The 12622-nt window shown below is 37.3% G+C and overlaps 1 protein-coding gene across 1 annotated transcript in view; it reads right to left on the bottom strand.

Annotated features, from left to right (window-relative positions):
* Window positions 1–11949, bottom strand: part of LOC116724916 (probable flavin-containing monoamine oxidase A) — a 75031-nt gene extending 63082 nt beyond the window's left edge. The window contains exons 1-5 of the mRNA XM_032570708.1: window positions 11630–11949; window positions 11462–11549; window positions 9700–9880; window positions 9276–9390; window positions 2266–2423 (exon numbers count right to left, since the gene is read on the bottom strand). Coding sequence (XP_032426599.1) covers window positions 2266–2423; window positions 9276–9390; window positions 9700–9880; window positions 11462–11549; window positions 11630–11747 — 660 coding nt within the window. The 5' untranslated portion in view covers window positions 11748–11949. The remainder of the gene's footprint in view (window positions 1–2265; window positions 2424–9275; window positions 9391–9699; window positions 9881–11461; window positions 11550–11629) is intronic.
* Window positions 11950–12622: the final 673 nt, after the last annotated feature.

The following is a 12622-nucleotide window of genomic DNA, read 5'->3' on the forward strand; positions in this document are numbered from 1 at the left end:
GGTCTAAAAGTACTGCATCTTCTTCATTATTTTGACCATTTCTCATTTTCTGCAAGCAAATACTAAATTTCTGTTTGAAATTTCGGAGACGTCAGTAGTTCATAGAATAAAATATAAATGTTCATTTTATTCAAACATGTACCTATGAAGAGTAAAATCAAAGAAACTGATCATTGGAAGTGGTCTATTTTTTTTCCACTGTATTTGAGACTTTGCTACATTAAGTGGTTTCAGGCCTGGATGCTTGTTCATGTCAGCAATCAAGATAAAATTACGACAAAGAGCAAGTATAAAAAAACAAAAGGTTAGCACAGGGAAGGCGAAAAGGAAGCAAAAAGTTGCCAGAGAATAAGGATGTATATCCACTGAAATATAATACAACGACCATAGAGAGACAAGTGAGAATATTAGTGACCGAAAAGTCTCCAACTTAAGTAAAGATGCATTCAATAATGAGTTGGAAGAAGTCATAAAAACTGATCAATAAGGCAACCTATACAAATGTTTGTTTCTATGCACTGCAAATCTGAAACAAACTTCCAGAAAACTGATTTTGACTAAATGTAATGTTTATTGCTTGTTTCATAATTGATAACTGACTGCTGTTGGTTTTACGACGTAAAACACTTGGAGCTGCCTTGTTGCTGAAATGTGTTTGACTATAAACTTGACTTGTTTAAAGTCCCTGGGTGGCAGAAACAGTCAGCTGAGGCAGATGGATGTTTATGATTCTGGATTCATTTAGATGCAACAGCTTAGAGTCAGGTGTTTACTTTCTGGCTCCTGTTCTTACTCTGCAGGGGTCAGCTTGCGATTTCTCCAGAAAACTGTCAAAAACTTTACACTATGCAAAACAAAGGAGCAGTGAAAAGAAGCAGCTGGAAATCTTGATTATTTTTTTGATAAATCTGTTTTGACCAAACTGCAGTGATAGAGGTGTTGAACTGTCATTTTAACTCCATCAGGACGTCTGAAGTTAGTTTTCTAAGCAGCAACAAAACAAACTTTGGTGATTTAGATTCAGAATCCCTTTCAACACAATCTGCAGGTAAGATGTACAAACAAGACATAGAAATTAAAAATCACAAACGCCACAAGAGTTATCCGTCATACCCACACCACAAACAGTTTTTAAGACTCATTTTACTCATGAAGCAAAGTTTCCAACTGATTTACAACAAGGACAAGCTGACAATCTGTCACAAGGCAACACAGGGACGTCTGAGGGCAATTTAGAGTAAGCAATTATTTTAGCAGTCATGTTTTGGACGGAGGGAGGAATTTGGAGAACCAGGAGAGAAATAATCATCAGAATGAACAGAAATATACCTCATGATGCAATTAAAAAGTCTATTATGAGCTTTACTTTTCAAAGTAAATGATGAATTACAGAAATAAAGTCACAGATCCAGCTTCAAAGGCTGATTCAAATCTGAGAGACTTATTTTAAAATGATAAAATCTTAAAATCTGTAAAGCCTAATGTCTATGTTTGATGCTTATGCAATCTTTAGGCAATCTGAGTCAAATCAGATGATATGTACCTTTGATACATTCTTATTTGTTAAATTTTCCTCAGTATGCTGCAGCTGAATGACAATAAAGTGTTTCTATGTCTTAATTTTCAGATTAACCCATAAAAATGATCATAAAGAAAAATTAAATTGATGAAGCAGTAAAGGTGTAAGATTTTTTTTCCTCTTTCGCTACAACTGCTCCTGATGACATTTACAGTTTCACTGCATCTCAGGCCGTCTCCATCGTTACAGTTATTTCTTCAGGGCATATTAGGAATTAAATCATAAAAATGCTGCCGAAAGTAAAGTGGAATCGCAGAAAAGAAAAAGAAAAAAAAAGCCTTTTGTGGAGGTTTGAATCAAAAGCTGTGCTGCCATTTTCTGAATGACCTTGTTAATCCATTAGTTCTCACTGGTTCTCACCCATTTCTACACTTTAGCGCTGTAGGAGGAGAGAGAGAGCTTGTGAGAGCGCAAAAACAGATTACAGAGGAAACACTGGTCTCATGTTGAGGGAATACAGAGAAAAGCAGCAAAGAATTTACATCAAGTTTGGAGCCAGGGGTGTTAGGATGCTGTAATTCAATGTTTAAGGGCCAAAGAAAAGCTGCGTGTTCACTGAGACATGGCACGGCCAGAGCAGGCTGTGATGAACGGGCTTAGCTTAACTCAAGAGAGGAGATGTTCGGCTCCGTCTCCGGTTTTTAAAACTGCAGCAGAGTCTGAGTGGGAGGACATGAGGGATATACCTTTATCTTAAACTCCTGAGCACAACCAGGAGTGCTTTCCAGGAGCGCCAGGAGCCCTCCGGCCGCAGCAGCGTACATGAGGAAGAACAGAAAGGACATCTGGGACGGCTCCACGCCGAAGACGGACCTGCTGCACACTCCCATTTGCTCCTTCAGTTCTGCCACACAAGAACAGATAAAAACAAGCGGTAATCTGAGCCATTTCCCTGCCACAACAGAGCTCCACTTACTTTTACAAGTTGTAAAAACAGCACAAGAAAAAGATCCACTGTTCCACTTGAGGAGGCGACCATTACCTGTAATCATCTTGTCACTTTCTGAGTCTCTTTTCATTGTGAAGTCGATAAATTCAGCGCCACAGAGACTCATTGCTTTTAACAAAAACATATGATTAAGACTTCTAAGGCCAGAAGTCTCCTGCATCATGCAAGCAAGAATGAAAACGTAACAGCACAAACTGAAGCAACAAATTCTCCTGAACGTCGCCTACTTAGGCCTGTCATTGTTAGATTTAAGGCGAGATGCATCATCAAAGCAGCCTTTTCTTGTCTTAACAAGCTGGAAAGACAGTCTAGCATGTAGTTCACCCACCAGAAAACAAAATGTCACAGCCAATTTGTCAGTGTGCATTTTATACACAAGTTAATACACAAGTTCACCCCTACCTTAAATCCACATCTAATAACACTCATGGAAGGTTTAAAGTAGTATAAACTTTACTAATATGTTTCTTCTGAGTAGAATTAACATCAGTGTTTTGGAGTGACCAATCAGAGTCTCAACTGGCGCATGACAAGGAGGCTTCTGACATTAAAGATCTGAAACTCATCGCCAAAAACATGCAAAAAGCTGGCCAGGTGGATTCACTTAAATAACTTTTTAATAGTTTTTGAGGACAACCTGTCTCATTTCCCATCAGAAGCAAACGATGTTCGAGTAAAACTCGTCCCAAATCGTAATTTAAATGTGAAATTTGCATTTGAACGTAGAACAAACTGCAACCACAACATCTCCCATTGCTGCCAGCAATCAGATCGACCAGCTTGAACAAGCTCGCTAGAAAGTGTTTGCAAATTAAACATTAGTCATCACAATATACAGTTCAGTGTAGTGCATACAGAACTGAAATTGCCAATGCAAAAGTAACAAAATTATGTCCTGTGTATTTGATGTAGTATATAAAACAGTGGATGTTTATGTGATCTTTTTGACGGCTGAGATGGCATGTTAAATAATCAACAAAAATAAAAAACTTTTTATTAACTAAGATGCATATAAATATATTGGAATATATTTATCCTCTTCATTGCTTGTTTCAGCCTTGTTTCCACATCATCACCCAGGATGGTTTCTTCATAAAATCAAGAAAATTATGGACAGTCTTGACCATCATCTTCATAAAACAGAGCATCTTCAGTCAGAGGTTTCTTCAGATTCACTGAATTACAGACCGCTACAGGAAATCTTTCATGCCAACAGCCATCACCATACAATAATCTGAAGAAGCTAAATGAAGGAGTTACAACATTTAATTTTCTTTTGGGATTAACGAAATGTTTTTGAGTTAGAAATGAATTTGCATTATTCAAAATCCACATGAAAACAAACATGTTTACACAATTAGTTTAACATCTCCTTGTGATTTAATCATTTTTTATATTTTTGTACAGATCTATTATGCTAATAGATTTTTTTTAATTATTCTTCAGAACCACAATTCAAAAGCAATATACATCTGTTTTACTGTTTATTTTCAGTAAAATTTCATTTACCATTTTGCCAGTTTGAGATCATTTCACCGAGTTTTTCCTGTCATCAACTGTCTAATTTTTTCTTCATCTTTTCAATATGAGCATGCAGGGTTTTCACTCCCGCCTCCATAAATCGGGACATGCATGAGATGTCCTTGCCAATATTTCACAATGGTGCTGCACTCAGAGGTTTAATAGGTTGAATAGATCAATTAAAGGAAAGGTCATGGCTGTGTTTTTACAAAGTTTAATAAAAAATTAAGAGAAAGAGACTAAATGAATTTCTGATGTCCATAAATACTATTTAGAAGCACAACTTGAAATGGTCATTTTTTTCAGTTTTGTATCTTTAGGTCTGTATGACTACAGTAAATATTTTTGTCCATGTTGAGAAAAGATTTCAACACAGAAGACACCAAGAAAACAAATTATATCTGCACATTTTTAATTTAGTTAATTTCAGGGTCTGTAACCAGTTAACCGCGATTAATCGCTTTTTAATTGAAAACCACATATTGGCAAATAAGCTAAATTTTTAAATCAAAAACCTTTTTTGCTGCTAAATTGTTGAATAAAGATAGATACAAACTCAACAAATTTCTTTATAGCTTTTGATCCGTTATTAATGTTATTCAACCATCAGATCGGTGCAAAAACGACAATGCAGCATTGTGTCAAAAATATCTTCTGCTAAGATATCCAAGATATCATTACTGCTTTGTGTTTTATTTCTATGTCTGTTTTTGTGTCAAAAATGACACAATGCTAGGCTATTGCTACAATGCAGTGATAACCTAGCACTGCAAGCTATTGTTTGCAAATGTTGGATGTGCATCAGATTTAAGGACCCATCAGAAACACACAAATGCAAAGGTTCTGGGTGGAACCATTAAATTCTCTGAAATGAAAAAGTGCAAGCCTTGTACATTGCAATATGCATTTACAATCAGATTACGCAGCAACGGGAATTTGATGAATGAATATAAGAAAATATTTTTATTTAGTAGCAAACTATTGCCTTATAATAAATAAATTCTGATCAGTCATGGAGTAAAGCATGATATTTTTGCCCAATTATTGTTTCATGCCTCTCAATGGATGTTAGTGCCATAAAATCTTTCTTCTTATCTCGTCAGGTATGAAAGCGTAAAGAAAGAGTCTCATACAAGAACAACACAGTCAGAGCTGGACCGTCACAGTGTGCCATGGACCAGAAATCACAGTAATGCCATTTTCTGGTCCCACTTCAGATGTCCAGCTTGTCACAGCATGTACAGACGTGCCACCTGAACAAGTGCCATGCTCCGTTCTGAATATGAGGGACTCCGTTGAACCACTAGTTTGAATTTAAAGCTGCACATAAAAGTGAAAGAATAGAAAACCTGAATAAAATGCATCTCAATAAATAGTAAAAAAGAAAAAAAAAATCTGTATACTATAGCATTCTCACAATCCCGGTGTCACTCAGTTCCCACAAGAGCGAACCGGAAGAATCTACTGGCTCTGATGTCTGATTTTGCTCTGGTGGAAATCTTCTACACCTCCATCACATTCTACATGGATAAAGGATGTACTAAATTATGCTAAACTGGAGAGAACATGGAGCTAACTGGGAAGATTCATGACGGAAACATGGGTTTAATCTTAGTTATCTCAGACAGATTGTTCAACTACTTGAATATGAGCAACAGTTTAGCCAACTATATTGTGGATTATCCATTGTGTGTTTTTCTTTTCTAGTTTATTTTTCCCATTTTGGTTTAGTTTTTATATTTAGTAGTTTTCCTATTACTGGTTTGTTTGATTTCTCTGTTGAAATCACACAGCGGTGTGTGTTATTACTGCTCTAACAGATTTCAGTGATGTCCTGAATGCCTTTAAACTTTAACAGATTGTTCAAAAATGGACTGTGCAGAACACAATCATTTTTAAGAGAAATTTCTGTAGATCATGTTCATCTCCCGACACTCAAAACTTAGTTGGACCTGATTTTGGATAAATTACTGCATCTATTCAGCGAGGAACGAAGGCGAGGTGTAACAGGAGTCGCGGTATCTTTCATGACAGCCCTTCAGGTCATCTGTGTTGTTGGGTTTGACGTCTCGTCTTCCTCTTGTCAATACTCCACAGATTGTGTCTATTGGATTCAGGTCAAGCCACACAATGGTCACTGGAGCAGATTTTGGTACCGTCGGCAGTGTGATCCGGCACCAAATCCTACTGGAACATAAAATCAGCATTTCCACAAAGCTGGTCAGCAGATGGAAGAATTAAGTTCTTTAAAACTTCATAGTAGACGGCTGTGTTCACTTCAGAAAACCGGATGTCTTCTGGACATCTTTCAAGTCCAGTACAACTGGGTAGCCTACTCACCCAAACAAAGACCATTTAGATCGGAGGCGTCAAACTCTTTTGTTTTGGGCCAAATCAAGATCATGAATGCTCTTAAAGGGCTGGTTGTGCCAGAATGTATTGATAAAACCTGTTCACATTTTTAAATTCTTAAATTTAAATATTATTATTGAACATATTTTCAGTCCCTTCATGATTTTGTGATTTTTTTGTAGTAAAAATCAAAGTGTTTGTGGTACTAACTTGGAAATATTTGCAATATTTTTGCTTATTTATGACTGTAAATGCAACTTTTTTATTACTCGCTGTATAGATTATAGGCTATAATCTGACATCAATCAAGGCTGAGGCAGCTGTTTAGTACAAGTAAAAGTTTTTGATAATATTTTGAGAAAAATCTACATAAACTCCCAATAATGTATTAGCACAAAAAAGTGGAGGAATTTGTTGATTTTGCGTGAATTTCCACCATAATTCTCAAGAAACTGGAGTGACCAATTGATATAATTTGGCAGTAAACAGATGAAAACTGCATTGATTTGATTGATAACAGAATATGTAAGCACACTTAGTGCTTAGTCTAAAATCTAGAGGGCCACATAAAAAGCTATGGAGGGCTGGATTTGGCCCACAAGCCTCGAGTTCAGAAGGTTCAGAAAACATTTGCCAAACTGATGTTAATTGGCTCCAAGTTTTAAAAACATTGATTTTTGGGTTTCTATCATCTGTAAGCAATAATCATCAAAATGACAAGGATTAAAGGGTTGAAATTATTCTCCATGTGCAATGAATCTACTGTTGATTCCTGAAAGGCTTGACTACAAATTTTGAATTTCTGTATGAATTTCTCACTTTTTTCCACGCATCTCAAATCTCTATCCAAATTTTAAATTCTGTGAATTAGTCACTGTGAATCTTGGCAAAACAGGCAAAAATGTCTTTACTTTTTCCATCAAGATTGCTATAAAACAGCTAAAATATAACTTTTTTTTTCAAGCAAACCAGGCAGAGCATGAAAATAAAATCTGCTTCATTTGGTTGCCTATGAAATGGAATCATGAGCAGAATTAAAAACTGCTGAATAATGTGGAAAAAAGTGACAGGAGGAATCCAGTCTTCTTCAGAGCAAAGGACACTGCTTTATCTACAGCAGATTGCAGGATGTATGTTGGGTTATACAGCCTTGGGTGATATTGTTGATTAGTACGACAGAGACACAGATGTACAGATGGACCATGGTGTGTTTGGTGTTTCCTGAAACAGCCCACAGAGACTGAAGCAACACATTACCCAACTGTCATGTTGGACCAGACAACAGAGCGGTCTTAACACCGCTAGCAATCCTTATGCTAACGGTATTTTTAGTATAACTGAATCAGAGTTTATTGCAATCTGGGTGCCAGAGAAACAGACACAAGAATTAGCGTTGGGATAACACAGCTTCTAAAAGTCCAGCCTTGAACATGTGATTGGATTCACATTTAGGCGGTCTGTAATCAGGCTGGGCATAAGACTAAAGAAAATGCTAATAACACCTTACTACTAAAACATGGCCACTGAAAATGGGGCAAAATAAGAAGGTGAGTGAGTTATCATTCTAATGAAAAGCAGCAACACCCCCATTATCCATCACATTCATGCAGACGTACAGGAATTCACTAGAGATCGGGATAAGGGGCGCTGTTGGGCATGAGATAGTGTGATGGTAGCCATTATCTGGGCACCCAGTTACCAGGGCAACCAGATTCAAACAATACACCTGGATAGATGTCATATTTGTCTTATGCCCCTTTTACACAAACCCGCTCTTCAGAAAAGCCATTACAGTTTTGTTGTGATTTAGCCGCTTGCTAACATCTCCACTGATCGGAGTCTCTGGTGCTTTTTGAAACCGGGTCTTATAGTGAAATTTTTTAGGAACACACCCAGATGATGTAAAGTATTCTGCAGGTGCTTCTTAACTTTATAAATTTAACAACTTCTGATGAGGAATGTAAATGTGTTACATGAGACCTTAGTTCGTCAGAGACGGGTAATTATTTTCTAAATGAAGCAGAAGCAGGTGAGGTAAAAGCTAAGGGTCAAAAGGGCAAGCACTTTTTGACGTTATGCTAACATTGCAGTGCCGCCTAGTGGCCTGGCATGAAAACTACAGCGAATACAAGGTGTATCTCCATCTAAACATCAAACTTTTCCCCAAACAATATAAAAAAAAGTAAATACTGGCAGTACTGGCAGTTTGCTTTCAATGGTTTAGTGAAAACAAAAACTTAGTATCATTAAACCAGCAGCTTGATGGTAAATTCTCATCCAACTATGTTAAAGAATAAGCTAAATATTTCTGTATTTTACTGAAAAATATTTCTACCAAGTTCTATTTTCAGAAGTGTTTAACACTTCTTTGTGATAATCTTTTAATTTTTACACTGTACTTAAGTGGAAATGTAATTTTTACATTCTCTCCATGACATTTATTGTTCTTAACATCTTAATCCCCAGTCTGCTTGCTGCACAATTAACTCAAAGGCAGCAAAATAAAAATGAAGAAACTTTCTGGATTTAAAAACATGTTGGCATAGCAACCGTGACACATAATTTCTTTTTTTTTTCACCTTGTCTGGGACTTCTCATCAGCACATCATCATAACAATGCTTCTCAAAATGCCGTTTATGAGCGTTGGACTGAGAAGTAGTTCATAAACTCAAGATGCATGAAAGAATCAAAACAACAATCCAGTTATGTTTTTAATGAGGGAATAACTTTCTAACATAATATAAAGCTCATAAAAGTTGATTTTAAATTATGCCCTGTGTCAAGTTATGCTCGCGCAGATGTTTTGCATTTCATTTAAAAAAAACTAATTACGTTAAAAAGAGAAGGTTAGACGCAGTGGACCTGAAACTGACCTTCAGTCCAAGCGTGTTGCTCGATGTACGAGTGCACCGTCATGCTGTCCAGCTCCGCCGCGTTGGGGGTCCTCAGTGGATCCTGAACACACACCGTTCTGCACAGCCTGTCAAACTGAGAACAGCGTATAATCAGAACCTGACATGACAGTTCACCGCCTTGAAGACAAAACACACACATTGATACGGACAGAAGAGGAGGAACGACCAGAGGCTGCACCACATCACACTGCTGCTCCAAAGCGTCTGAACCAGACTGGAGCTACTGTGGTACTTTGTTATGTGATGAACTTGTCAATCCAAAGAACTCGCTCTGCTCCAAACAACTGTGACAGTAACATTCCAAGATATAAACCTCTCAAGGTTTGAATTTGGAGAGTTGGGGTTTTACTCAGCGGAAAACGTTGCGTTTCTTGACTCTCACCTTCCACAGCATCTGGATGAAGTCCAGCAGCACCAGCGGAGACAGAGCAGGGATGCTGGTCCGGTAGGTTCTCACTCTGGAAGCGGGTCCACCCACGTGAAGCACCTTCTTCCCGTCATTAAACTGAGGATACACCTCTAACCCCAACTCTTTTATGAGCTCCATAATGTGTGTTTGTGTGCTGTATGGAAAGAAAAATAATAATAATTTTTAAAAAAACCATTATGAATCTTTATAAAAGAAAATCCTTGAATAACCAGAAAAACAGATTAAAGCTGGGCAAAAAAACCCCAGATAAATAAAAAGAACACAAAAAATACAACCATGTTTGCTGTAAGAGAGTCATCTGAGTTAAATCTCGGCATACAACATCCTTCACTTTGTGAGGCCGTTTTCTATGAAATGTCCTTTTCTGACATCTATTTGTCCGATTAGCTTCAAACATGTTGAAGGCTAAATCAGTGGCAAGCTAGACACAAACAGACAGAGTCACAAAGCCCTGCAAAGTTATTCAATTCCCTTTTCACATATTATTTTGCAAGCGTATATGTTTTATTGAGATTTTATGTGACAGGCCAGCAAAAAGTAGTGAAAATTTGTTTAACCAAGTAATGCATGGCAGGGTTGAATTCAGCCCCTCTGAGTCAGAACTTTTACAGCACCTCCAAAATCTTCAATAATCAATTTAACACAAAAACATATTTTGAGATAAATTCTGTATGTTGAGGCTGACACTGTATTTAACGTCACACAGCTTCTATATCCCTGCTAAATATACAGTTTAAGTTATTTTAAGGCCTAAACAATAGGGCAGTTGTACAGGTGTCACTCTTTTAAAAGGTAGAGCCATCAGTAAAAGCCTGGCAGTTCAAAGAGTACAAATATTGGAAAGTTTGGTGGAAGATAAAAGTCCCTCTCAGCCACAGCAGGGAACCAAAGCATTACAGAAAAGTAAGTTTTAACAAGTAAATTAAGAATAACTTACTGTATATAAAGAGTACATGAAATACTTTACAGCTCTTCAAAATACTAAACTCATTTCAGAGAAATGTGTAACCAAGTAGGAATTTTCTTTTTAAAATACAACTGTGCATGAGTATTTCTGCATTAAAAACATATTGCTGCTTACAAGAAGTGAACTATAAGTATGCAAACAGCACAAATGTGCAAAAAACAGCAGGAATATTATATGAGATGAAGAAAATTGTTATGAATCTTTTCCAACAAAACCTTTTTTCTTCCACTCAACTTTCAATTAATCTGCCTGAATACAAAGAACTGAACAACTACCTTTAGAGATTATCTTTTGTAATTCCCAAGACTGTTTGGGCCATGGCATACCGTTACTGTATTCAGTCAGTGTTCTTGTTGCTGTTCGTCATTCACACTTTTAAAAGTTTTCCTTTTTAAACTGAGTTCCAAAAATAAATTAACTTTTTAGATCACACTAATTGGAAATACAGCTGGAAAGCTGAGTGTAGAATCATCTTCAGCATCCTTAGTCAAGAGTTCTTATATAAATGAGCAATTATGTGTCTAATCTGTTTGTGTGATGGATATTGATCCTCCCTAATCCCCACTCGGAGTTTTCAAGGGTTTTATTATTAGCAGCTCACCTCTTATCTTTTTCTAATGGTCCCAGGAAACTGGAGACAAACACCTCCCTGTCAGCTCGCAGGTGTTAAAATCATCTCATCTTTATTCCGACTTAATTATGCACAGATTAAAGAAAAGAAAAAGTCTCATGTGTGGCTTTAATTACCTTCCGACCCACTGTCCTCCAAAGTCCCAGCGATCAGCACCGTCGGCTGCTGGGATTTCAGAGGACACGGTGCGACCTCCCACTCGATCTGACAGGAAACACAAGCAATCATGAAGCAAACGCCACACTTTAAGGCTTCACTTTTCTGCAGGAAGCAAAGTTCCCGACCTTTCCCCTCCAGGATCAGGATTTTGAGCTTGGCGTCCCGTTTTGTGAGCAGATGAGCCGCACTGAGCCCGGACAGCCCGGCTCCGACTATAACAACGTCCCAGATGTCGGCCGTCATGTTGGAAGTTCAGGTGAGTCTAAAGTTGTGGGTCCAAAAGTTAAACACAGCTGTCACTAATGCGAGGTGACGTTTCACGCACCTGAAACGTTGATTGGTTGAAAGTTTTCCGTAGGAGCGGTGGGTATAATCCTTAACGGTCAGCCGCCGTGGGACTCGGACCATGGGAGGAGTTTACGTCTTAAAATGAAGAGGATGTCGCGTGACATTAAGAATGACCTGCTAGAGAAATTTGTTAAGTTTATTATGTCCTTAAGTATTGACAGTACACGCCTATCAAACAAACAAAAAATATTACAGGTACAGGTCAAACCAATCCAGTTCATTTTATAGCTATTTTAGTTATTGAAAGGGAAATTAAACTGTTTTTAGCACATCGTTTAAAATCATTTTAAATTGCTTCTTAAAACTTATTTTTATTTGTTGGCCTTTCATTGAGGCCTGATACTGTAACTTTTCTGTTGTGATTTTTTTATTTCATAAAAGTTTTTGTATTCTTTTTTTTTTTTCTCTTTTCACCAACTTATTCTATTGTGTTATTTTTGCACAGCACTTTGGTGCCGCTTGAAACATATTTTTAAAAGTGACAAATTTGACATTGACAAGTATCTTAAAAGAGTCATTATGGACGGAGATGCCCTAGCAGTCAGTCTTCCACGGTCTCTGAAGAGGCCTCTGAATGAAGTCTGACTGTAATTACATACCAACAGCTCAATATCCAGGCAGCAGACACAATAATTCACAACATTTCAGATTCTCATTTTGCTAACACTTCATAAACTAGCAGGAAGTAATACAGGTGTCCTGTTTCAGCGAGACAATGTGCTCCGACACAAAGCTGAAATGGTTTTAAATGAACAAAAACAACTTTGAGT

The sequence above is a fragment of the Xiphophorus hellerii genome, chromosome 8, assembly GCF_003331165.1.
Source record: "Xiphophorus hellerii strain 12219 chromosome 8, Xiphophorus_hellerii-4.1, whole genome shotgun sequence".
NCBI classification, from domain to species: domain Eukaryota; kingdom Metazoa; phylum Chordata; class Actinopteri; order Cyprinodontiformes; family Poeciliidae; genus Xiphophorus; species Xiphophorus hellerii.